The sequence below is a fragment of the Aethina tumida genome, chromosome 1 (genome assembly GCF_024364675.1).
Source record: "Aethina tumida isolate Nest 87 chromosome 1, icAetTumi1.1, whole genome shotgun sequence".
NCBI classification, from domain to species: Eukaryota; Metazoa; Arthropoda; class Insecta; order Coleoptera; family Nitidulidae; genus Aethina; species Aethina tumida.
Genome location: NC_065435.1, coordinates 53,590,493 through 53,618,264, shown reverse-complemented (window position 1 = coordinate 53,618,264; position 27,772 = coordinate 53,590,493). Strand labels below are relative to the sequence as shown.

The 27,772-nt window shown below is 31.2% G+C and overlaps 2 protein-coding genes across 7 annotated transcripts in view; both read left to right on the top strand.

Moving 5' to 3' along the window:
- The window catches only part of LOC126264148 (rhophilin-2-like), a 79,586-nt gene extending 63,446 nt beyond the window's left edge, over nt 1-16,140 (top strand). For 4 of the 5 annotated variants that reach the window (XM_049970872.1, XM_049970870.1, XM_049970873.1 and 1 more), the window contains exons 2-8: nt 7,451-7,695; nt 13,127-13,664; nt 13,811-14,168; nt 14,426-14,620; nt 14,810-15,039; nt 15,096-15,248; nt 15,303-16,140. In XM_049970872.1, the coding sequence (XP_049826829.1) occupies nt 7,451-7,695; nt 13,127-13,664; nt 13,811-14,168; nt 14,426-14,620; nt 14,810-15,039; nt 15,096-15,248; nt 15,303-15,497 (1,914 nt within the window). In that variant the 3' untranslated portion in view covers nt 15,498-16,140. Of the gene's footprint in view, nt 1-4,879; nt 5,104-7,450; nt 7,696-13,126; nt 13,665-13,810; nt 14,169-14,425; nt 14,621-14,809; nt 15,040-15,095; nt 15,249-15,302 lie in introns of those variants that run through there. The other variant, XM_049970871.1, reaches the window with a different exon arrangement.
- A 715-nt stretch (nt 16,141-16,855) lies between these two features.
- Nucleotides 16,856-27,755, top strand: LOC109594086 (NACHT and WD repeat domain-containing protein 2). 2 transcript variants are annotated; one of them, XM_049970361.1, is made up of 20 exons: nt 16,856-17,302; nt 20,832-21,049; nt 21,245-21,439; nt 21,496-21,663; nt 21,717-21,867; nt 22,185-22,392; nt 22,455-22,610; nt 22,667-22,962; nt 23,013-23,247; nt 23,302-23,673; nt 23,729-23,960; nt 24,014-24,201; nt 24,257-24,330; nt 24,753-25,274; nt 25,329-25,576; nt 25,634-25,706; nt 25,756-25,892; nt 25,942-26,142; nt 26,195-26,329; nt 26,385-27,755. In XM_049970361.1, exons 1-20 carry the CDS (start codon nt 17,235-17,237, stop codon nt 26,594-26,596), a joined length of 4,089 nt encoding a protein of 1,362 aa, XP_049826318.1. In that variant the 5' UTR covers nt 16,856-17,234; the 3' UTR covers nt 26,597-27,755. The 2 variants fall into 2 exon arrangements, with proteins under 2 accessions (XP_049826318.1, XP_019864813.2); XM_020009254.2 differs by having other exon boundaries at nt 21,242-21,439.
- The last annotated feature ends 17 nt before the right edge of the window (nt 27,756-27,772 follow it).

The window sequence follows — 27,772 nt, the reverse complement described above, 5'->3', positions numbered from 1 at the left end:
ACAAAATAAATTATAATATTATATGTTGCAATGATTTATATAATAGAATTAATCAATTTGGACATTATTAAACACAATGAAATTTGAAAATAAAAAATACAAATTGCTTATTAAGTACTTTCATTAACAATAAAATTTATTGTTGATTTGGTCATTTTATAGTTTATATCAATAGTCATTAAATTATATTTTGTACAACAATTTTATTTTACTCATTATAGTAGATAATTAAAATTAATTAGGGATTATAAAAAATATCGCTTTCATAATTTTAATTTAACATTTTTACAATGTAATATTTTTATTATGTAATGATATAAATTTCATTTAAATTTTAAAAATAATTATAATCAATAACACTAATATTATATTGAGGGTCGTAAAAGTCCCCCCTGATAACTTTTGAATGTAACTCGAATAGCCAATTTAAAGTATTGTCAATTTAATTACATTCTTTGTAAAGGAAAGGGTCTTGTGACACTTCTGAAAGGTATTTTAATTCTTTATTAAGTGCTATTTTATTGGAAAAAATCGGGTGAGTACTTACAAAGTTGTGAGTCATTCATTTAACGTGTTAAATAAACTTCCAAAAGAAACTGTTCAGTATTTATTACTAAAAATATCGATTATCGATCGAATATTTATGTAAAAAAAGAGTTTTCGTATCTCTTTTACGTCTAAATTTGTTGTGCCTACAATGGTTATCAAAGGGGGGATTTCTTATGACCTCACTGTATGATTTATTAATAAATAATTTATGTTAGCACATATTAAAAGTTATACGTCTAGAAGATGATATATAAAGATTGCTTTATAAAAATATACACTGTAATTATAAAATAAATTATTAATTAATAGGACGTTAATTGATGCTTTATGTTGTGCTCTCAAAATTTTAAGATTTACCGTCTTTAAAATATGGTACATTAACCAGTAATAACAGCAATTATTACCTAAAAATGCATAATCTAATATTAAAAAGTATAAATTATGTAAATCCAATATTTTCGAAACACTCCAGAAACTGCACAGATTATTTCCATGTCCATCCTAATTATCCTACTTATTAACGATTGCGTGATGAAAATAATTTACGCCGTCCTTATTAAATATAAAACGATCGCGTAAGAAAGTGTAAATTTAATTGCATCCCGATTCGATGCGGGGCTATTTGGCAATCCGAATTCGTCGATTAAAAGCTGTTTTCAAACAATTGGAACACCTTTTAGGTAACTGTACCGTATATTATTTTTTTTTTCCTTTTTGGAGACTAACCAGCGAGCGCTCTTTTGTGATGCGGACGGCGTCTTTCAAAAGCGTGTTTGTCGATGATTAATGATTCCGCGGTCCAAATATAGTCATATTAATAGGTGGATCATAGGTGCCCAATGATTAATTCGTATCCAAACGATTTCACAACGATTTAACGATGAATAAGGATGTACGGCCGCAAATGAATCCATTGTTATTGCATAATGGAAGGCGTTTAATGCTAAGGCCGTTTTGACATATTAAAATCAGTGGGTTAATGAAGCCATTATTTCCATTGTGCCTTCGGAAATTGTCGAAGATATTTAGGTTCATTCATGTGCGTACGTTTTAGTTTGATGGTCATGGTCGTCGTCAATCGTAAAATTTATAACGGGTTAAAAATTGGTGGGTTTTAAAAATAATTTTTCGTTATTCTCTTCAAATCATCTCGTGATGGTTGCGGTACATTTGCGAGGTGATATCGTTTTACAATGTTTCTCGTCCATTGTGTCGCACACGCATTCGAACTCTCATTGAACTTGGACGTGGATGATTCGTGGAACGGTAAATTTTTATTGAAACACTGTTTACCGTATAAATTTGCATATTTCATACTACATCACTTGCAAAAGATGGTTTGTTTAGAGACAGATGTAGTGTAATTGCGAATGGAACAGCGTATTAATACAACGACTGGTGTTATGCTATAATTCAATGTACGAGTAAATTATTTTCTATTGTACATGCAATATGGTAGCTCAAACAGTTACCACGTGAAGCATGTGGTGAGAATTTTGTCTCGTAGTTGGATTCAATTCATTACGAGTGAATTTGAATATTTATTTGTTTTCATAATTTTTTAAAAAATATTATTTTATTCGAAATACCGAGTTCCATATTTCCAACGTGTAAAGAAAATGTAAATACTTTTGAGTAAATATTTTTAAGTTATTCACTTTTTTGAAAAATTTTGACAATTGGAAGGATAGTCTAACTAAAATGTCTCTAAAGCTGTCAATTTTGATACTGGAGAATTTATTTTTGGCAAACGCTTTAACCAAGGACTATTTTAAAAGGAGTCATTATTAGTTCTTCCAAATTTTATACAAGATGTTCGTTATTTACGTTTAATTTTCGACATCTTAAAACAACAATAACTTTGGAACACTGTATATATTTTAGCAAAATTAAATTAAAGCATTACATATTAAATAAATGTTAACAGAGATTTACTAAAAATGTAAAAATAACGCTCATTTTCTTATGTGTCTGATGGTCACGTGCCATGGATGACATTTGTATCAGACAATATTACAATACATTTTTGATAATATGTACCTGGTGTTCCATTGGAAATAACAAATTTATCGATGGTTTAACGTCCTGTATAAAATTTATTAATACTAACAATGGTTCCTTATAAAATGGTCATTAGTTAATATATGCCAAAAGTGTGCCTTCCAACATACAAACATTTTAGTTAGACTAATCGATGTAAAAAATTTTGAAAAGTAGTGAATAACTCAAAAACAATTGTGTTTAAGGACATAATATATTCAGTTTATTTGTAATTATATTGAAAAGTAATTCAAGTAAAGCCATTGTCTATAAATTATAAGTTACATGGGTCAATACCAACATGTTGTAGCATGTTTATGTAGAATATTTGCTTATTTTTGAAGTCATTCATTATAAAATTAGGGATGTACCGGAATTCCGGTAGAATAGTAAAATCTGGTTATTGCTTAAAAATAAATAAAAAACAAGAAAAAAATATTCAGAAAGAATCCAGATAATACAAAGTCATAATAGTACTTTTATTTATTGTTTTTTTATTTATGTAGCAACTTGTTGATTGTTCTTCCTCGTCCTCAGTAACATTCCTGCAATTCCCACTCGTATTTTAGATTTTTTTGGTGATACCTTTATTAATCTCTAAGATTTTGGTTTTTTATATCTGGAACCATAACATTGCTTGAAATAGGTACATTCTACATTCCAGCTTCAATGACATACGTCAATTGTTGGAAATACATTGAAATAACCAAATCTGTGCTCTTCCACAGTTTAGTTACTTCTTCTTTTTTTTTTTGATTAGATTATTTTTGAGTATTGGCGACATAGAATACGATAAAATTTCCGATTCAGTAGTGACACTTCCATTACGTGTTGTATGAAATGTTCAGAAATTAGTGTGAAATTTTGCATTACATCAAAATGTAAAAAGCCTTCCTTCACACATAAAATTCTTTAATAGTCGAAGAGAAAACTATATATTATAAGAAAACTTGAAAATGAAGCAGAAAATTATGTATGTTATGATAAATTCTTACGTAAAAATTATGAAGCTACAATAATTTAGATAATTTATAGTCTTACTAATTTCCTTGTAAACTACTTATGTCTAATTAGCCTAGTCCAAGACAAGATTAACACTCTCTTATCTACTAAAATATAAATAAATAAAAGTTAAAGACTAGCACTGTCAACATACATTTCTCAAATTTAGGGTAAATGGCCTTGGCCCTTCACTGACTTAAACACCTAGATACTAGTATTATCCGAGGTTTATAACAACATACGACTATATTTTTAACTTCCAACAAATATTATATTAAATCATAAAATTTAGAAGTAAAAAAGAAATTTTTCTTCAAACTTTAACCTCCAATATCTTCTAAACGGAAAGAGTTATGAAAAAAATATAAGGTGTCATTTTTATAGAGCTTTCAGTCGATCGACATTTTCCGTACGATAAAGTAGTGACGAAATATGGATTTTGCCATACGGAAATGAAGAAAAAAATGTAAAACTGAGATGAGGAAGACTTTTCTAATAAAATTAAGTGCTCATCTTTGAATAGTATTTTTTAAAGGTGTCTTATAATACTAATATTTAGCACAAAAGGCATATTAATCAACTAAAGAGTAATAAGATTGCAAAAAATAATATAATCATTCAATTTCACCTCCATAATGATGTGTCCTACATATTAAATTCATCGTGATGAAACAAAGATACATATTTTGTAGAAAGTATAAATAATCACATAATTTCCTACACACGAAGTGCTAATTTTCGCATAAATTGAAAGTGATACATTTTTAGTACGTACCAGAACAAATATTTTCTTATTAATTATTATTTATTATCTCTGGTCGGTCAACGGAAAAGTAGAAAAAGGAAATTTTTGCAAGCATTGCTTGTTACTTTTTTATGTCAGTCGTAAAACAAAACAATATAATTTACTTATCACAACGATTAATGGTCCAATCGTTAAATTTTAAGGTTACCAATGGCAGATTTCGCATGAATTAATTCAGTTACAGTTATTAAATCACCCAGTTTTGTCAACCAGTATGCATTTATGCCACAACAACGACAACAACAACAACAAATCGATTTAGCACTTATTGCACCGTCGAAAACAAAAACAGATCCGCTACAGCCGAGGCACACAATGAAGAAAATAATCGGCTCCATGACAAAATCCGCACCGCCGGCATTTCACGGTGCTCAAGTGCGAAAAACAGTTACGTCGATTATCTTACAGCTGTTTCCAATATAATATAGGTCTTACAATCATATTCTGTTTACAATTGAACAGCGACGCATTGTAATGAGACTAGTGCCATTAAATCGTCATCGTCGTTCAGTCAGTCGATCGTCGGGCCGTTCATATTGGTGCGCCGGTTTTTGATCGGACGATAAGGGAAATAGGGTTTTCGGTGGCGAATATGATATCGCGACAGTTTGTGACATGATGCGATTTAAACAATGTTGAAGTGGGTGCAAAGACAAAGTTTCAGGTGGCCGTCTTCCGCTGACGACAAAGATACCGTCATTATACCGGTAAGATAACTTGTGACGTGTTCTAATTAATTTTCTTTTTGAAGGTGCATTCTTAAAAAAATTCATTAGATATAAATATATTTTTCAATAACCATTATTAGTCAACAACTTAAGTCACGCCCAATATTAATTATGTTAAATTTGCGGAAAGTCCCCCCTTATAAATTATTTTTTATACAGTATTTGTTTAAATTATTATTATCATTATTATTATTATTTTAGTTATTATGTATTTTCAACCAATTAAAAATACTGTAGTTTATTTAAATTCTAAAATTCATTCAAATAATTATCTTCAACATATACTTTTTATTTTTGTTTGTTTTTATTTAGTTATTTATTTAAAAATATTTCATAATATTCCAATAATTGTAGTTTTTAAATTTTATTGCAAATACGTATTTGTATATTATAAACAGATGTGGTACAAATTCAGTATAAAATAGTAATAAAATTTTAATCATATTTCTAATTTTTTTATTAATATTATCTTAGTGAATCATGTTTTTAACCAAAATATATTATTAATAATTATAAAATTAAATTTGTAAATAATAAATATTTGTTAGAATATAATTAAACCGTAAAATATTGATATAAAAAAATTAAAAATTATTTTATTAAATTAAATTAAAATTAATTTTAAAAATAATTCACAGTTCAAGTTTAATAATTCTTTTTCAAATTATTTTTGTTTTTTTTTATTTTTTGATGAAATTGTGTTTCTTAAACTTGAAAATAATGTAAATGAGGTTCAAGTTTAATAATTTATATATTTTTGTATACTGAAAAACAGTTTAAAATTGAAATTTATTTATAATTTTAATAAATATTCATGTATTAAGTCCTAAAGATAAAATTTAATTTTTCAAATTATTTTTATGTACTATTTTATTTTTTGACTAAATTTTGTTTTTTTTTTTAATTTGAAAATATCTTAATATATTTTTTTCTATATTCTTTAAATAGTTATATATTTTTAAATAATAAAATATTACTGAAAAAAATATTTAAGATTAAAATTTATTTTCAGTTTCATTTCAGTTTTAATAATTTTAGACATAAAATTTAATTTTTCAAATATTTTTGTTTTTTTTTTTATTTTTTGATTAAATTATGTTTCTTAACATTGATATATGTGTATATATTTACTAATATACCCTTATTACGGAAAATTATTTAAAATGTAAATTTATATTATAATTTTAAAAATAATTCATGTATGACGTTCAATTTTAATAATTTTAAATATAAAATTTAATGTTCTTTTTATTATTTGATTAAATTTTGCTACTTAAATTTAAAAATATATGAATATAATTATTTCTGTATTTTTATTTACTTATTATTTTTATTAGTAAATTATTATTGAAAATTTATTTAAAATTGAAATTCATTTTATATTTTAAAAATAATTCATGTATGAGGTTAATTTTAATAATTTTAAATATAAAATGTAATTTTTCAAATTGTCAAATGTTTGATTTTTAATTTTTTTTTATTAAATTGTGTTTCGTATATTTAAAAACGTGCGGATAATTAAAGTTTAGTTAAATTTTGATTGATCTGTTAGCCCATATAAATAAAAAAAATATAAATTGGTCATTTTCTATTTTGTATATTATTTTTTAGGTTAATATCAGGTGAATGATAAATTTTTAAATTCACTTTAAATCATGTACAATTCAAATAATTAATAATAATAAAGTTATCAGTAAATTAAAATCTCTATTTCTGATAAAAATCCACTTTCACATAATATTTTCCAATAATTCGCTGTTTTTCATAATTTTAATTAAATATTTCATTAGAGTTATTACATTATAGATGCAATAAAGTATTCAACAAGTTCAACAACCGCATTGATTATATAATAAGGTCATCTCTGTCTCATTCCTTGCAAAACGTGAAGAATTTCGCACAAAAAAGTCAAATCCGCGGTTCTAATATAATAAAGTGCAGACGGATGATTAAAATAGTTCAATGGTAAAAAAGTCGCATTCCCCGCTTAATATCTGTATCAAGAATTTTATATTAACTTATAACTAGCAATTATCTTATTATAAATAGCTGTTTAATTGTGTAAACAATTTAAAATAAATTACGATAAGTCGATGGAAATATTTCCCCTGCTAATAATATGAAATTGGTATTTCAATTTAATTATTAACATCATTAGGTCATTAACTTTCTGTCATTATCATAATTGCATTATAATATATTACGTTTTTACAAGAAATAGATAAGATTTAAACGTGGAAAATCTCATTAGAATGAAAAAACTCTAATCTTCGCGAAACACAAGTCGAAAGGAATTATCACTCAACCGTTGACCATCCGTTTCCAGGGTTCCGATCCACGAGTGGCGACATGTCGGGGCAAGCTGCAGAACCGCCGTTCCAAGCTCAACCAGGAGATCAACAAGGAGCTGCGGCTCCGTGCCGGTGCCGAGAACCTTTTCAAAGCCACCACCAACCGAAAACTTAAGGAGACGGTCGCCCTCGAACTGAGCTTCGTCAACTCCAATCTGCAGTTGCTCAAAGAACAGCTGGCCGAACTCAATTCGTCTGTGGAGCTGTATCAAAGTGACAGGTAAATTTTTCCATTTCGTTTCAATGGTGACGACGATGATGGCTTTGCACTTTTCGATTAATTAAACAAATCTAAATCGAGTCGCCGAGCGGGAAAAGCTTGTAAAATATCTCTCGCATTATTCGTTACGGTTCAAACACGGGAATTTTAAATTCTACATGCAGTTTATGATCTGGAAACATGATTTCTATATTTCTTATACTCTATCGAGCCGATCTAGTTACACACGACATTCCATTTAAATTAATAACAGACTAAGCGTACAAGACTAATGGAAATTATTATTGTATATGGCTCGTTATAGTGTGACACATGTATTTTATTCAGTAAATTCCATATTTTCACTTATTAGTTAGAAACAAGACGTTTATATGCCCCAGATCTGAAGATATTTTGTTATTAATTGACAGAAAGATATATTACTTCATTATGGTGGATTCGTTTCAGGTGTTGCTCCGCTTGTGAGTTGCTCTTCATATTTTTTAAGAATCTAATTTAAAAATGAAAGGAATTGTTCCACATTAAAAAAATCAAGATGGCAACGATGAATATAAATTACTGTTCAGCAGTATCTTTTCCATGGCAGATTGCATCATTATGTCGTTATATATTACGTCTTTGATGCGAACATATGGACAGAGCATAATATGTATATTATGTTATCCAAATAATAATTTAGAATGTTTAACGGTTTTCATATATTTTAAGGCAGACGGGCAGTGTTTAACGGGTTAACATGTCCGACATCTGTAGAAATATTCAAAACATTGAAACCAATATTTTAATTTTTATTCAATATCTTTATGAAGCGTATATGAATTGTATTTTATACCACGATAGATATGTGTATCTTAATTCCATGAAACGACAATCTGAATCATCGTAAACAAAGTTTGTTTTTCCTTTACTGTGTACAGAAGAAATAACGTTAACCCAACAAAACGATGTATCATCATGTAAATATATTAACACATCGAGTAAAATTATTCATGGGACTATTGATCAAACAATCGTATTAATTTAGAATTAAAGTCAAGGCTTGAATCCATCCATGGCCATGAATTTCTGACCTACGACTACTACACGCTTTTATATTATAAATCATCAACAATAATCAAAAATAAAACATTAACAGCTTATGATGAATTTCTTCTGGTGACAAAAATATGCATTTATCAATTTTATGTAGGTCAATTTTTAAACACAACACACTGAATAAATATGAAGAGTTAACATCCACTTTCAGTGCATCGAGTCCAATCAAATTACCATAAAATTATTGTAGGTCAGGTATTTCTACTCAACTAAAAAAAGAACCACTCGAACGAACATTGTTTGCCTAAACTCAATTAGAATAACATTAGCGCGATGAATGAGATGAATATTTCGGCGGCGCATCAGACGAAACATCCGAAGAGAGATTTTTGTAATTCCTCTTCGTGTATGTGTGATATGCAAATAACCGTTGGAGAGCGCGCGGAGATAAACACCGAGAGGCCGGAAGATGTGGGTCAGGCTAGACGAGCCCTGGGGCACAACTCGGGAATTATGTTAATGGAGCCGGTGCACCGTTCAACGGCACGCCACTACTTCACCTTCGCATTCTATCAACTCATCTCTCCGACAGCGATGAGAGTAGAGTGAGACGGCTACAGATTGATCTTGAGCAACTCCAGGACCGGATTCCGGGCAACGAATCGGAATTAATTCTAACAGTGAAAAAACGGTTTTGCTGATGTTCTAGGATATCGGTAATTAATGGTTTTTTGGTATCGGTGTCCTGGTCACAAATCTTTATGTCAGTTTGTACTGAAAATGTTTGTATTGAGCAACACCTTCAGCCACCCGTATTGAGAAATTTGAAATAATTACTAAAACACTCAAATTTAAAATCTAGCTAGGTGAAGCTGATGAAGCACTGTTGCAATTTTCAGATATTCAATATTATAATATTTCTGGGTTGTTTCGAAATTTGCAAATAGCATGAGTTTCTGTTTTTGTATATATATATATATATATATATATATATATATATATATATATATATATATATATATATATATTATTTTATTAATATGTTAAATAGTACGCAATTAACTACTAATGTTTAAATTAATTATAAATTATAATGTGTACATTATATTCCCATAATTTTGAGTTGTGCAGTTTTATTAATAGTACTTCATTTACAAAATAGCATTCATAGATGATACTTATGGCTCCAAATTATTCAGATATTTTTGATACTAATTGTAGAGAGATATGAAGAACACATAATTTATATATTACCATTATAACTTTTACAAGTAAAACATGTTAGTTTTAATTTTTGGACTCTTAAAAAATAAGGAACAACTCACATGTCAAACTATTTTGGTTGACAAAATTTTAGAAATATTATAGAATATCTAGAATATTTTTAAAATTTAAATTAACAGAACATATTTCTGACAATTCTTCAGTTGTAAAAATAAAAGGTTTTTTGCTTAATAAAATAAAACTAGCAATAGTAATTTATTAGAAATTATTTCCTTGGCTATCTGAAATCTTCACGGGCTGTCACACATTATTCTTTATCACACGTTTATTTCATATTTTCTTGAAATAATTATAAAAAATTGTATCCATATCCATGTGGTTCAAAAATTATACGAACATTATTTTGATTCTAGTCGTGCAGAGATAAACATGAAGAAATACTTAATTATCAATATAATAATTTGTCCAAGCAAGCCACGTTAATTTCACTTTTTTACTGTTAAAAAATAAGGAGCAACTCGCATTGCCAAACTATTCTGTTTGACATATTTCAGAAATTTTATTATCAAGTAAAATTTGGTAAAATATTTTTTAAACATAAATTAACAAAAACTTGTTTCTAACAATCCCTCAGTTGTTGAAAAACAAAGGTTTTTTTCTTAAAACATAAAACAAGCAATAGTAATTTATTAGAAATTATTTCCTTGACTATTTGAAATCTTTATGTGCTGTCACACCTCATTCATTATCAAACATTTATTTGATAGTTTTTTAAAGTTTAACTTCCCAATCTGTCAGCAGTCTTGAACCACAACTAAATTTTTGCAGATTTAAAACAATATCTTCATTTACAAAATTATATTCATGAAGAACTTTTATGGTTCAAGAATTATACAAACATTATTATGATTCTAGTTGTACTGAGATGAAATGAAGGTATACTTAATTATCAACATAATAATTTGTCCAAGCAAGTCACGTTAATTTCAATTTTATACTGTTAAAAAATAAGGAGCAACTCGCATTGCCAAACTATTCTGGGTGACATAATTTCAGAAATATAGTATAAAGTAAAATTTGGTAAAATATTTTTTAAACTTAAATTAACAAAAACTTATTTCTAACAATCCCTCAGTTGTGGTAAAAAACAACGGTTTTTTGTTTAAAAACATAAAACAAGCAATAGTAATTTATTAGAAATTATTTCCTTGACAATTTGAAATCTTCACGTGCTGTCACACCTCATTCATTATCAAACATTTATTTGATAGTTTTTTAAAGTAACTTTCCAATCTGTCAGCATTCTTGATCCACAAATAAATTTTAGCAGATTTAAAACAATATCTTCATTTACAAAATTATATTCATGAAGAACTTTTATGGTTCAAGAATTATACAAACATTATTATGATTCTAGTTGTACTGAGATGAAATGAAGGTATACATAATTATCAACATAATAATTTGTCCAAGCAAGTCACGTTAATTTCAATTTTATACTGTTAAAAAATAAGGAGCAACTCGCATTGCCAAACTATTCTGGTTGACATAATTTCAGAAATATAGTATAAAATAAAATTTGGTAAAATATTTTTTAAACTTAAATTAACAAAAACTTATTTCTAACAATCCCTCAGTTGTGGTAAAAAACAACGGTTTTTTGTTTAAAAACATAAAACAAGCAATAGTAATTTATTAGAAATTATTTCCTTGACAATTTGAATTTTTCACGTGCTGTCACACCTCATTCTTTATCAAAGATCCATTTCATATTTTTTTAAAGTAACTTTCCAATCTGTCTACAGTTTTGATACACAAATTGGATTCATGAAGAACTCTTATGGTTCAAGAATTATACAAACATTATTATGATTCTAATTGTGCAGAGATGAACATGAAGGTATACTTAATTATCAACATTATAATTTGTCCAAGCAGAACAACTTTAATTTTAATTTTTTACTGTTAAAAAATAAGAAGCAACTCACATTGCCAAACTATTCTGTTTGACACAATTTCAGAAATATTATTATCAAGTAAAATTTGGTACATTATTTTTAAAACTTAAATTAACAAAACCCTATTTCTGACAATCCTTCAGTGGTGATAAAAATCAAAAGTTTTTTACTTAATGACATAAAACCAGCAATAATAATTTATTAGAAATTATTTCATTTACTATTTGAGATTTTCACGTGCTGTCACACCTCATTCTTTATCAAACATTTATTTTATATTTCCTTAAAGCTACTTTCCAATCCGTCTACAGTTTTGGTACACAAATTAAAATGTTTTAAAAAATATATATTTTTAAATTTAAATTGACACACATTTATTTCTGACAATTCTTTAATTGTGATAAAAATAAAACGTTTTTTTTAACTAACAACAAAACCAGTAATAGTAGTTTATCAGAAATTATTTCCTTGGCTATCTGAAATCTTCACGTACTGTCACACCTCATTCTATATCAAACTTTTATTTCATCTTTTCTTAAAATAACTTTCCAATCCGTCCACATTCTTGATACAAACTATTCTAATTATAATCCATAGATAGAACAATCAAGATATGTAATATCACTCTAATACTAAAATAAATATAATAAAACTAGTACAGTAAACTATTCCGGTTTTGCAGTTAATAGCTTAGAGAATAGCTAATAGTTGCTATTGTAAAAGCACATTATCTGCAATATCCTTTCAAGCATTCTGAACGTAATAACTCGCTCAATAGCCATTCAAAAAAAAAGATAAAAGCCAACTTTAATTACTCCACATTTTATCGGATTCTAACTGTACACTCAGATCAAGTGCAACTGTAACAATGAACAAGAAGGAGAAGCATTCTTTGCATGCGGAATACTAATGGTCATGCGGCTCAGTAATTGAATTTCAGCGTTATAATTCACGCACTTGACTTGTAACGGTATTTTTTTTTTTTTTGTGACTTTCTGAATAAATCAAAAGTCACAATCACAGCCACGATAACTTTATAATTACGAGAGACAAAAAGTTTCTGACTGTGACACGTGATTCAAGAATCTTGAAACAATTGTGAGAGAATTGTGGATGGAGTACGCGTCAATAATACCATAGATAATTGTTTTTTAATTATACTTCCACTCAATTTAACTTCTTTCATTTTCTTACAAAAATACGTTTGGTTTTAGCACTGATGCTGTGATACCTATGATACCTTTGGGACTAAAGGAAACAAAAGAAATCGATTTCCGAGAACCTTTCAAGGATTTCATCCTGGAACATTACAGTGAAGATGCCAACGTGTACGAAGATGCGATCGCCGACTTCATGGACACCAGGCAGGCGATGAGAACACCCCTGAGGGATAATTCGGGCATAGGTTTACTGTTTCGATACTACAACCAATTATACTTCGTAGAAAGAAGGTTCTTCCCACCCGACAGGTCTCTGGGGATCTACTTCGAGTGGTTCGATTCATTAACAGGTGTGCCATCTTGTCAGAGGACTGTTGCCTTCGAAAAAGCCTGCGTTTTGTTCAACATGGGGGCTGTCTATACGCAAATTGGTGCTAAGCAAGACCGGTCCACGACAAAAGGCCTGGATGCTGCTGTGGATAGTTTCCTTAGGGCAGCCGGTACTTTTCGGTACATACACGAAAACTTTACCAACGCCCCTTCTATGGACCTGGGACCTGAAATGTTGGAGATGCTCGTTCAACTCATGCTGGTAGGTTTGTCCTTGAAATTATAAACCAAGTTAGGGTACTGTAGAAACGTTTGGTAAATTTGTATTACCCACAATTTGATTGACAGTCATATAAGAATAAAGTTTTATATTAGTTATACATAATATTATATAATATTTTATTACAGGCACAAGCTCGAGAATGTCTGTTGGAAAAACTACAGTTACAGTCAGAAGACAACAGATCACTAGACATCTGCCTCGACTTGGCTCAGGAAGCATCACAACTCGCCGACTGTTACAGTCAAGTGTATCAGCTGATATCTCACGAGTCGGTTCATGATTACGTACCCTACAGTTGGATATCACTTATCCAAGTGAAAAGAGAATATTATACAGGCATGGCACATTTTCACTCGGCACAGGGCGTCCTCCACAAGGACGCGACAAAACCTTCGGCGAATAAAACAATGCAGTACGTAGAAGATCTGACTTCCCAATCCGATTTGAGATTACCCAAAGATGAAGCAGAAAGAAGAATTTTAGGTGAGCATAATACATTTATCCCATGACTTCGATGCGTTTTTTTTATTCTTTTACATATAAGTTATCAGATTTTTTAGAAACTGACGACTATAAAGAGTCAGTTGACTGATGCTATCTCATCGAAAACTTTGCACTCGCTGTCACGCTTAACGTACATTATTAGTGCCAACTCCAAGAACCCCGCAGCACCATCTCGTGCTTTCATCACGCAATTAGTTCCAAATGAATACGTCTTAACGCCATGTACATTGTTCTAGCCAAGGCTCATTTAAGAGAAGCGCTGGTGCTGCACGAAGAGTGTCAAAGGTTACACCGCATGTGCCGCGAATTGAAGGGAAAGCACGCGCTGACTGCCGTGCTGAAGAATGCTCACAAAACGGCGATGCAAGTCTACTCGCCGCTGGACAAGGAGGACGACTTCACTGAAATGTTGGATGCGCCATTAGTACAAGGTTATTATTTAATTACGTTAATTTTTACTTTTAATATAAGTAAGTAGGAATATTAAGACTCACTTCGAAAATCAGTAATAATGAAGGTGCCAACTTCATCTGTATAAATTACACAAATCCGTTAATATGAAGGCAACATCCAAAAACACCATGATGAGTAAAAATTTAAAGCATACTTCTTTATTTTAGCTGCCACTAAGTTCCAGTTGTCTTTGACGCCACCGGACTTTGCACAATACAGAGTAAACGATTTGTTCAGAGGATTGGGTCCTATTGCAATTTTCTCCGCCAAAAGACATTGGACTGCACCTAGATTAGTGCAACTGCACAGAGGCAGAACTTCAGATGGATTCGGTTTTTCGGTCAGAGGAGACGCACCCGTTATTGTGGCCATCGTCGAATCCAACTCATTGGCCGAAGTGAGTGGTTTACCCCAATATAATATCGCTTTTTCTATTACAATTTTCTGTTACAGTTTGGAGGCGTTAAGGAAGGCGACTTCATCGTATCAATTAGCGACAGAGACGTGAAGTGGTCATCTCACGATGAGGTGGTTACACTTATAAAAAACGCCGGGGATTCCTTAAGCCTAAAAATTGTGACCCCTATGGACAGAAATTACTTAAAGGTAAGTCTGTATGCAATGTTGGATGCTTAATAATAAAACGTGTTAAATTTATAGCCGTCGAAGTCGAATAACAGCAAGGGGTCGGTCTCTACGCATAGCAGCAGTTCGGGAGTATCAAGTGGCATGTCTAGTCCTTCAGGATCCATGGCTCAACACAACAGCAACAAACGATTGAATTGGAACCCGTTCAAGAGGCACTCTTCGTCTAGAGAAGGAAAAGACTTTTTCGAGAACGTTATCCTTAGATAGATCATAATACTATCTATATATTTATCTACTTAAATTATTCTACTTTACCTGGTTCTGTTTTGGTAATTTTAGTTTCTTCTAGTATTTCTGGAGATTTCCTCGTATAGTAAATGTTATTCTAGATATACACTATTCTTAATTATTGTGTATTTGTTTTCAAGAAATGAACGATTCTCAAACTCAATATTTTCTACGCTATTGGGTTTCGAGATGCCCTTGGTTTATTTTAAATAACACATTAACTGTTTTATTTAAAGTAAAATGACCTGTGTTTTCTACAATCTTAACGCATTATAAATGAGAAATATCCATTTTCCAGTAACTAACAGTAATAACGCTAAATTGATTGTATAGTTATTATTTATTAAGTTGCTAGTTTTGGACTTATTTAGATTATAAGTCGAAGTACTGAATAGTGTATGATATTATAGACGTTATTTTTCTATTATAGGTATTAACAACAATAATAGTCACGCTGTTAATTATTTATGTTATTATTTTATATATTTTAATGTTAGCTTCTTTGATTCGCGGAGAGTTTTTTCGTTGGAAAATATTTTAGTTGTGCTAAAATATTTGTATATGTTTGATTGTTATTTTGTTATGTATAGATATATTTATGTAAATAAACAATAAATTATAATCTAATTAAATATGTTTTATTTCCACATTACCTAAACAATAATCCAAAATAAAATAAGCTTCCAATTTTACAGTGTTAGTATGATTTGAATTTTAACTAAATATATTAATTAAACTCTTATTTAAGTATTATCCTTGCAATTTATAAATGTGAAAATCAAATTAGTAATTGAACCCACAAATTTAAAATAAAATTAATTTTTTTGACTGAATATTCAATTCAAAAAGTGCCAGTTTAAATTAAATATGAATGAATGATCAAGACTCAGATTGAAGATTGAAGAAACTGTTAATAGAGTCCACATGTGTTCTCAAACACTGGTATAGTGGTAATCCAAACTTAGATGATACAGATTGAAATGTAGTTGGGTAAATAATTGGTTGCAAGAGGTGTTACTATTTGAATTTTCAACTCATAATTTAGATATTTATTAATAAATTCATTTGAATGAACCATCTGAAAACTGGATAGATTTTAGTGTGTTTAAGTGTCTGAAAATGTGGACAATCGCTCCATCTGTCGCGGCTCCGTTTTACCAAATGGGAAGTGAGTATCGAATGCATCAGTTCCCTATTCGGGACACCTTGCACAAGACCAACATCGGCCGCAAGCGTCGGGACGCCCGCCTAGATATTCCTGTAGTCGAGCGTCGAATGACGTCACAGCCCCGCGCTTGCCTGATATCTCACCGGTTTCAGCATTGATTATTACCTACTGTATGTGTGTGACTTACGTCAGGGCAGACATGCAGTCGTACTACTATTTATTTATGTCGACTCCAGTGTAAATATCTCAATCATATAAGTTGAAACAAACGCACCACACCGAAGTTAATACTCACGCACATTTGTCAAGTCGATCGACATGAAAACAATAAAAAAAATTTTGCAGCATGCCTTACTGATTAAAATATGATCTTCCATTTCGGACGGATTTTTGAAAACGGACCGGTGTTGTCGCAGCCCGCAAATCAATTTAGTGAAAATGTGTCTCAGTGATGAATTCCGTGGACGCGAGTTACACGAAGGACTATGACACGATCGTGCGAACTGGAATAGTTTTCGTTTTATGAAAAGTTGGATTAGTAAGCAACCATGGGCAACTCTTGTAGCAGCGGACAGGCTCACAAGGATAAGGATAACATGTCCCAGAGATCGGAAGAGTAAGTCCATTTGTTGGTTTGATTCGATTCTAGATTGAGTTCTGCAAATTTTTCGTAAAATCATCAGAATTGCGGTTGAATGTCTTGATGTGGCAAGAAATCCGTCTTATTACCCCAGCAATAGATACTCGGTGGCGAATTGATTTTTTGATTTGCAAAAGTATAATGAAAGCATTGTGGTTAACGGTTACTGGGATGCTGGGACGGCGAAATAATTTCAGGTGAATATAGGTCACTCAAGAATGAAGCGAAACAGAACATTAAGATGTACATATTCAGGTTCACATTTTAGCATTTAAAAAAATATTTGCTGTGACATTTTAATAAATTTAATTGATTAAATACATCAATAATTGTAATTTAAATATTTTATAATGTGTTAGTTGTTCATTATAGAATTACATATTAAATACGAAGTTACAAGTAAATTTCCTACAATTAACTAATGTAACTCGAAAGATTACTGTCAGAGTTACATCAGTTAATTGCATAATTTTAATGATAAAAAAAGCATTACTTGAATAATTTATATTATTTTTTAATCATTTTGCTCCTTAAGCATTAAATTTAAAAAGTCACTTTTTATAAAATCTCTGCATTTATTAATAAATGGTTGATTAATTAATAAATAAAACAATTATTGTGATTAATGTTCCATATTCATCTAATTAAATTAAAAATGAATAATTTATTGATAGTATTGATAAATAAAACACGTTTTCATATTAAAACAAATTTTGATTATTATTTGCATTTTAAGAATTTGTTTGAACTGTTCACACATTTTGTTAAAAGAAAACTATTTTAAAACTGTTAATTTTCATATTTAAGGAGAAAAAAATGAATACAAAATAAAATATGAAAATATGTTTTATAATAATTCCATACGATGTATCTCGTTTAAGGGCGTTTAACGTCGATAATGACACCCCCACATATCATATCATCATGATATTCTGAAGGGGTGTCTATAAAATAGTTGAACCATTAACAATTTGGCGCATAATTTCATAACAAACTGTGATTAATTTGATTGGATATTTTGAAAACAGACAGAAAGTTTGACATTATTTAATGATTTGATATTATTATTTAATGCACTGTTTACTGAACATCCAAGTGCTGCTGCATTGACTCCAAACGAACTGAATTGTTTTTATAGTATAATTTTGTATATTTCGGCTGATACGTTGAGTGACGACTTATTTATTGGTTATGACGACAGAAACCGTAAATAATTGGATTAAATTAAATTTATTGACGTATTTTTACGTCAGACCATTCCATTTACGATAATGTTTTTGACCAATGTGTCCAATTTACAGAATTAAAACGTTTGAGAAATATTTGTATGTAGGCATTTTGCAATTGCATTCTCAAGGAAAAGCAGCGTAAATTGCCATATATTTAAGTGACGTTTTATTTGTTATGAAACAGTTGCGATTTATAATTCCGCCATGGCTGTACAAGTAATATAAAGGTAGATCACGTACCGAAGTCACATAAAAAATAATATTTATTAATTAATTAAGTCTGGCTTGGAAAATACTGCTATTAGTCCGTAACAGGTCTAATGAAAGCGAAAATATTCAATTAATCTTTGAAAATTCCTGTTGCCTGTTCCGAGGACAAAATAATTACTGCGTTTTATCCGAATGACAGTCTATTAAGACGGAGACATGTAGTTCCTGACATTCGCGATATAAAACGGTCAAAGGATACAAAAATACGTTGCTGTCGCGTATTAATAGCACCGTTGAATTTCTCAGTATTTTTGGAAATGTAAATTATTATTATCAAATATACATTTATGAGTCTCATATGCTCTTTTTTTATATATCAGTTGGTGCCAAATTGAAAATAAAAATAAATCGACTGTGTAATAGGAATAAGGAGGGTATAGAAATTACAAAATTCATTTTTGTTAATTTTTTAAAAATAAATATAATTAAAATTTTATTACAGTTCAATCAATTTTGTACACATACCTATTTAATCATATTTGTACGTGCTCGTAATATATATTCACGTCAATTATTCTAATAACGAGCACTAGCAATAAAAATAAACGTTTTTATATTCATTATTAAGTAAATGTGTGAAGCAGACTGATTTCAATTAATGCTATTTATTTTATTTTTAAACGTAACTCTTTTTAAATATCTGAACTTTAATGCTTTTGCCATATATTAAAACCGCAGTTAAAGTAAATATTTAAATAAAAAAACATTTTTCTTAAAATTTTTAATCATTTGGACCATACAAAGAGTTACTACAGATTATTATAAGCCAAAAATGTTTGCTCTATACTTGAATAATATAAAATCTAACTTGAGTAGAGAAAAATTGACAAAAGTTCCTAATTATTTGAATAGCAGATTATAGTAAATACTTGAATAATCATGATCACAATTATAAGCAAACTAAAAAAATACACTCTTCCATATGTCACATTTTCGGATTTATTAAGTGGATTGATTTTTGTTTATTGGGAAAACTATGCATCACCAATTGATTGACGTAACTGATACTTCAATATTGATGTTGTTTGTCATGGCATTGAGATAAACAGGACCTATAACTGGGCCATTAAAATTAATGATAATGGATACCTGTGACATATAGAAAATTAATTAGTTTTCTTCAATAGGACATTCGTTCATATGGAAATAGATTATGATAACATTATGATTATGATTATATATGTGTGAAAACGCCAAAAAATGGAAAATTGTGGTAGTTTTATCAAATTTCACCGTGCATGTTACTTGCGTTACAGTGACGTCGACGGCGAAACATACTTTATCCCAGCGGATCCTGTGACCTATTTCTGCAGGATTGAGGCCAGACTAATGAAATATCTGTCGATGGCCACTAGCAAGAGACTTTTTATTAATAATCCACAATTACATCTAGTTTAGGTCGGGAAAAACTAAAATATTGGTTTGAAATTGATCGATTTATATTTTTACATTTACATAATGTTATTAACAATGTTGTTCTTGATAAACTGTAACAAAATATTTCATTCCATTAACACTAAAATACATTGTTTAATAAACAACTCTACAAGAGAATCTAAAATTAGAATTCAGTTCAAAATTATTGACGTAACTGACTATTTTGATTATTATTATAAGGTCACAGTGTCTTTATTATTTTCTGGGACTGAATCGATACAATTCTGGAATTGTGGACAAGTTTTTCTTAAAAAATTGATTATATTAATAAGCAAATTTCTTATAAAATCAGTGAAACAACCGATTTCTAGAACGAAAGCCTGCATCCTTATTATCAGCCAGTTTCCAGCTCTCAATTCCGTAGTATCGTAGTATCGTAAAGTAGGTCACTTGTGCCGTCAGCACTTCTCCCTCTCTCCTGGCCGTTCTTCTGTGCCCTTCCAAGCTCCCCCAACCCTCTGCATCCCGTATTATTAATTTGATTCGGCCGCAACACAAATTACAATCGACGTCGTAGATTGAAAGGATCGCGTTAAATATGATATATTTTATTTAATGAATTTATTTAGGTCGGGGAGCTATCAGATCCGAACGAGTCTGCCGACTGAGAAGCAACAGACTCTTCTGAACCATATAACACCCCATTCGGGTGTTATTTTAGAGCCGAGCACAGCGGGACAACAGTCGCTTCAGCGCACGGGTGGCCAGCAATCCGTTCCTTCGACGTTAGTGACAGAGAAAAAGCCAAATAAGATCTTGAAAGGAGTTACCGCCGCCAGTATATCGGGTAAAAAATCATTGTACATTCATAAAAATGTGGGAACACAAAGCATTAGGTCAAACATAAGAAATAACTAAAAAAAAACATTTGTGATGTTAACAATAGAAAAGTCTTCTGTTGTTTCATGAATAATGAAAGGAGATGTTTCATGAAAAACGACAATAATAATAAATTATTTTAAAATAAAAAATATTTTAGCAGATTCAATGTCATTAAGTTCACCACCTGGTACCCATAGTCCGAAGGACTTTGGAAAAGAGGACGGAAATTTGCCAAAAGAAGTGTCCAGCCTGAATGAACAATTACAACATTTAATAATGGGTAGAGTTGCGCACGCAAAAACCGCAACAAGAACTAGAAAGATAGTCATATATGTTTGTGCTGCCGACTCTCAGGGTAAAAAAGTCACAATTTATATTTAAAAAAAATCTCGAGTTTAATTTTGTTTGTAGATTGTACGGTTGAAAAAGGTGCATTACACAACACCGTTTATCCAGAATTAAGGGCTATGTGCAGATCTAAAGGCTATGAGCTTCACATAGTCGATCTTCATTGGAAAACACTTTTGGAAAAACAGCAGGACCACGAGTTTCCTGAACTTTGTATCGGAGAGCTGACTCGTAATAAAACAATTTTGCCACATTACATCTTGATTACCGACTGCTTGTTTTAGGTCAAATGGAAATTGCCTATGTGATACCAGTACTATTTCTTAACAATTCTTTGGGAACCCCGCTATTGCCCATTACAATTGAAAGTAATGACTTCAAAATGGCCATGGAAAGTGCTGAAAATCAGTCTGCTCAAACTCTGTTGTCCAAATGGTAAGTCTTCATTGATTTGATATAAATTTATTTTGAGCTACAACATGATAAAATTCCACGGACACTACACTAGCCGTAGTATTTTACACTAACGATATTTAAACCACCTGTTTTATATAGAACTCACTTGATCTTGGCTCGAAGCCAAAGCGTTAAAAATATTTATTAGATGACGTAGCAAACTAACAAAAACAAGTGCATGTTTTAAAATTGATCAAATAAATTTATAGCACAAAGTAATAATTTATTTTATTATGATATTTAACTTTAAATGAAATAAACATTTATAAATATAGGGAATGTTTACTATTATCTAGGTATCAGCTGGATAGTGATTCTCAACCGCCGTGCTATCGACTACAGCCAATAGCATGTCACATTCCTGGCTTCAAAGAGACATCACACGAATTTAGAGAGAAAGCCTTGGAAGAGTGGAGATCTGAAATTGAGAAAATGTTGGCCGTGCTTATAACAGTATTTTCGACTGAACTCAGAGACACTTACTTAACAACGGTGGTCGAACAGGTGACTAGATTTCTTCATTCTCCTTAATATTTTGTACTTAACAATTTTTGCGGGTTTTATAGGAGGTGCATAATACTGTATTCATGAGTCAAGAACTGGCGAAGAGGTGTATATGGATGAACCGAGTCTACACACCAACTGCAAAAACACCAGACAATATGAGCCCCGTTGACGCTGAAGCTTACAGACGATTAGGTATACTCCAAAAGGATTTAAGAGTAAGAAATTCCATAATTTTACCGTTTCCGTCATTACAAGATGAGACTTATTTTAGAATCAACTAACGGAGAAACACATTATTCGTATACCGGTACGCTATGTGGACGGGGGAATAAATATGGATATTCAAGAACACCAACAATATATTTCCTTAGTAACTTTAAGTTTACAAAAACAGTTGCATGAAATGATTGATTCTATCATAGAAGAACACCAAGGCAAAACAATGTTGAAGCCGAGTTACGGCATTGAAGCCTCTCTTTTCGAGGAACTTAATCAACAAACCAGTTTCTGCCAAAAGGCTGCCCAATGCAGTATTAATAGAGATAAAACTATAAATAATATTAGAACGTATGTTGAACTCCTTTTTGTTTACCCCATTTAAAACGAGGAATTTCCAGGTATATCTTGGGAGACAGCACAGCCCCATTGGTTTTGTATGGTCCCGGTGGATGTGGAAAGACAACGCTGCTGGCTCGTGTCGCGCAGTGTTGTCAGCAATGGTTGCCGGAAGCTTTCGTAATCCTTAGATTCGTCGGCATTAGTGCCCAATCAAGTACCTTAGAACAATTACTCAGTTCAATTACAAATCAATGTTCCATTTTAACCTACGGTCATAAATGTTACTGCACTCATGTAAGTTGTTTCCGGTTATTAATGGCCTTTTGTTTTAAACATATGTGCTTGTAGAGCTTGGAATCTTATGAAAAAATCCTACCCACTCTTTTGACGGCCAGTTGTTTGCAAAGGCCGTTAATAATAGTATTAGACGGGATAGACCAAGTGCGGTCCTACAGTTCTAAATCTATCAACTGGTTGCCAACTAAGCTGCCAGATAACATAAAACTCTTGCTTTCTGTATCAGAAGGCACCGATATGCATGAAGAAATGTCCCATAAATTTAATGAGGACAGCTTCATTAAAATGCCTCTCCTTGGCGAGGCCGAAGCCAAAGGTATTCTTATGTCTAGCGTAATGCAATATAATCATAGCGTTAATTCTAAAGTACAAGACTGCGTGTTGAAATCTGTCCAAGAATGCACACTTCCATTATATTCCAAGGTAATGCTAAGGCTGTCCTATTCTATGGATGGAAAATATAAAACATATAATATAGGTTTTAGCTTGGCAGACGTCTTGGTGGGTCGACAAAGAACACGATATTGTTCCGAAAGGTCACGTCAATGATCAATTGAGTTTGATGTTGGAGGAATTAGAAACCATATTAGATAAGACACAGGTCCAACATGCACTGGCTATCATAACTTGCACAAAACACGGAGTTACTGACTCGGAAATGATGGATCTACTAGCATTCGATGAGAACTTTCACAGTACGACAACTTATGGTAAAAATGTTTGAGTACCTTATGGATAAATTTAATACATTGTGAATTTTCAGTATCATGGGCCCCAGCATGTCTTGCATGGTCCAGATTGAATAAGCATTTGGCACCTTTCCTTCAATGGACGCTTACAGGCGGAGTTCTAGGGGTTCAGTGGAGGGATAACATGTTGAGGCAAGCGGTGGCTACCAGATATAAGCAACATGCAAAATGGGCACACCAAATGTTATATGATTATTACAACGTACGCATATCTCTAGCTAAAAACTATAAAGAGTAAATAAATTGTTTACTTTTAGGGCAAATGGTGGACGAACAATCCAAAAAATCTTCAAGCGCGTTTGGTGTGCCAAGATAATATGCTAGGAAAATGGTATGATTATGTGTGCCTTTTTATTAACAATGTAATTCACGTTTTAAATTTAAATGCACCTACATTTTGTAATTACATAGATGTTTATATTGATTTTAGTCTTGCATGTATTACTTTAAATAAATATTATTTAAGTTTTCATTTTGATTTTTGCATTTGCCCTCATCAAAGTAAAATAAATAAACACACAGGTTGCAGGTAATAGAAGATTGAAACCTCAATGATAAAGTTTTAATGTTTATTACAGTAGTAAGTAGTTATGTAATATGAACATAAACTTTTGTTTGCAGATAGTAGAAAGGAAAAATGTTTCACTACAAAAGTTTTACTAGTCCTGTTAAAAAAAATGAATGATTAAAAAAGATTTTTTATATAAATCATTAGTGATCAACGGAACAGTTCAATGTTCCTTTCGGTTCCAGGTATAATCGCAGAAAATTGGATGAATTACCTTTCCACTACTTCCAACTGAAATCTGAAATTGAACATTCTCAATACATCTCTGACATGAACTGGATCTATGATAAAGTATGCGGCTCGAATTGCTACCAAATTCTAGAGGATATCCAACTTCAAGAACAAATCACGGAAGAGTCCACCAAAATTCTGAAGACTTTCATCGAGACGCATGCCAGCGTTCTGAATTACGACGGCAGACAGTTTTATTCACATCTGTTTACCTATTTGGAAGGGAAAATGAAGATAAATGAGATTGTGATCGATTCGGATTCCAAAGTGTCGAATATGTATCAGTTGGCAAAAAATCCACCAGTTACGTCATTAATTCCGTTAAATTCCGACATGCTAGAACAAGACTGTGAAACGACTGAAAGGACGTTACGTGAAAAAACATTTGACTTAGTGTGTAGAATCCCCGACACTGATCAGTTTATTGTTACTGTATCAACCAATAAGGAAGAAATTTGTGTATGGAACATTAAAACGTAAGTCGAATATACAACTTGAGATCTTTTTTGAAATGCGTTCGTTCATTTTAGGTCTGAAGCTGTTAGAATTTTAAAAGGTGTGCCACATCCGACCAACTTAATACCAATCGACCAGTTTAAATGTATAGTATTATGTAGAAGGGAATTAAGAATATACGACTTAAACTCTGGCAGTTTCTTAACCAAGCTAAAAGGAGTAATGAACCAGAAAATGCCTTATTATGGGCTCCATGACCAATCGCACTTAGTGGCACTTAGTAGAAACAGAATGTACATTAATCTTATGAACTTAGAGACAGGTTAACTTATGACTTGTAATTACGTTACAATATATATTAAAAAAAATAAAATTCTAGGTGACTGTGTGACGACATTTAAAGCTGGAGAGGACCGCTTCCTAAATTCCCTCCTGGTTTCGGGCGATGGAAGGCAAGTTCATTGATTATATTAATATGTGTGCTAACGTATAAAATTACAGGGTACTTGTTTGCGGTGACGAGACCCAAAAACCATTTCCACTTTTAGTGTGGAATTTACAATCTAGAAAATTGCTGTATGATCTCAGAATACCTCACCATGATTTTATTACATCCTTGTCGGCTATCACTTATGAAGGTAGATTCTAGTATTCATCGTATTGCATTTTATAACCATATTATTTTAGGCAACTATGTTTGTTGTGTTTGCCATGAGATTGACGAGCCCAATCCGAATTTCATAGTTGTGTATGACTTACAAAGTGGAACTTTGTTTAAGAAATGGAAACCATCTTGTAATACGGTATCACTAGAAATTAGCTCTCAAGGTGGATGTGTCATATCTGGTCTGGAGGATGCTAGAATACTCGTTTGGGATTTAATAACAGGTGAGTTCAGAAAATTTATTCATTTCAAAAATGTCTAATTCGACTATGACAGGAAATTGTCGATGGTCCTTGTGTGGTCATACCGCTCCAGTATCCACGCTGAAACTAGACCCAACTGGTAGTTTGTGTCTATCCACCGACGCCGAATGTCGAGACCGTTCAATAGGCGTGTGGGATCTTAACAAAGGTAATATGAAAATAATTTTTCGTAGCAAGGACCTGCTTACAAACGTCTATTGTAGGTAACTTGGTAGCAGTGTACACACCAAAAATTAATATCAGTGCGTGTGAAATCACTTCAAACGGTCAACATATCGTACTGGCACTGGAAGACCACAAGCAGTTAGTGACCCTACAGCTTAGAGGACCGATAGCCAATAACGCACAAGAAGATGAGATCTACGGCAATCCCGAAAACTGTGGAAAAATTTTCGAATTGAAGGACGAGTGCTGACCGGCATAGGCTTCTCAATTATCCCAGGAATTGTATTATACAATATTATCTTTCAACAGCTTATTTGTCAATTTTTTAAGCCTGTGAACTGTGCTGGCTGCAGTTCCAGAACTACACCTGTAATACTTGCAATTTTAGTGATGTATATGAACATTCCAATGGCAGTATCAATTGCAGTAGCGACAAATCATATAGAAACAATAAATTTACTTGCTAGTCATTAGGTATAGTGTTGCAGATGCTGGAGAGTCAAGTAAGAGACCCACATAAACGTTTATTCTAAGAATAAGTTGAGCAAGAAGGTTATGAATTAAATTCCATACTGTGGATACATTGCATTGGTGTATTTGTGTTGGTCCAACTGCGAAAATTGCAATCATTGCACGTGTTAATTAAACAGAAGAATCGTGTGTTGCCGAGAATAAATGTTTAAGTCCAACGAAAACGAAAAATATTGCAGTTTTAAATGTACCGGACTCATACTATTGGCACTTAAAGTGAATACTAAATAAGTACTTTTGAGCAGTAATATTTTCATATATATTATATTATCTTTCGTGATTTCCGTATCTAGGTTTGCTTGAAGTAAGGGTTATTACACTTTATGTAAAAATATATTAGTAAGTATGTTAAAATTCTATTTAGTTAGATGTATCTTTCCTAAATTATCACTTTGAGTGTCGTTGCCATAATTTTCATTAATAGTTATAGCATTTAGTGTATAAACTATCATGAATATAACTTAATTCATCTTAAACATTAGATATTAATACAAAATTAACGTCATTCGAAATAGAATTGGATTTAAATAAACTTTAATACTCTTTTCTTATATTAAGAAAATCTAATTAGGTACATGCTATTTCTTCATAATATTGATGTTAGGAATGTTTGGCCTTCTTACTCAGTTTTTCATAACGTATATATGGCAATGGATTGTTTGTGTTTTAAGTTGTTTTAAAAACGTTGTAAATTATGTATATTTTTATAAAATTTTGACAAATAAGTAACCATTAAATGCCAATGTTATAGTGTAATTAAACCTCCTATTGTTGAAATAAAAAATGATATATTCCCATCTGGTATGTGGAACTATATTAATTAAAAATTATATTTGTATGTTGTGATTCTTGTGTATAAATAAATGTAATAAATATTACGTTTATCAATTATCAC

Bases quoted from the DNA above. Each gene is read 5' to 3' on its own strand.
- LOC109594086 (XM_020009254.2), top strand. From the start codon at position 17,235: ATGGGCAACTCTTGTAGCAGCGGACAGGCTCACAAGGATAAGGATAAC. The intron at 22,393-22,454 runs GTGACTAGATTT...CGGGTTTTATAG, and splicing joins TAACAACGGTGGTCGAACAG to GAGGTGCATAATACTGTATT. The intron at 25,707-25,755 runs GCAAGTTCATTG...ATAAAATTACAG, and splicing joins CTGGTTTCGGGCGATGGAAG to GGTACTTGTTTGCGGTGACG.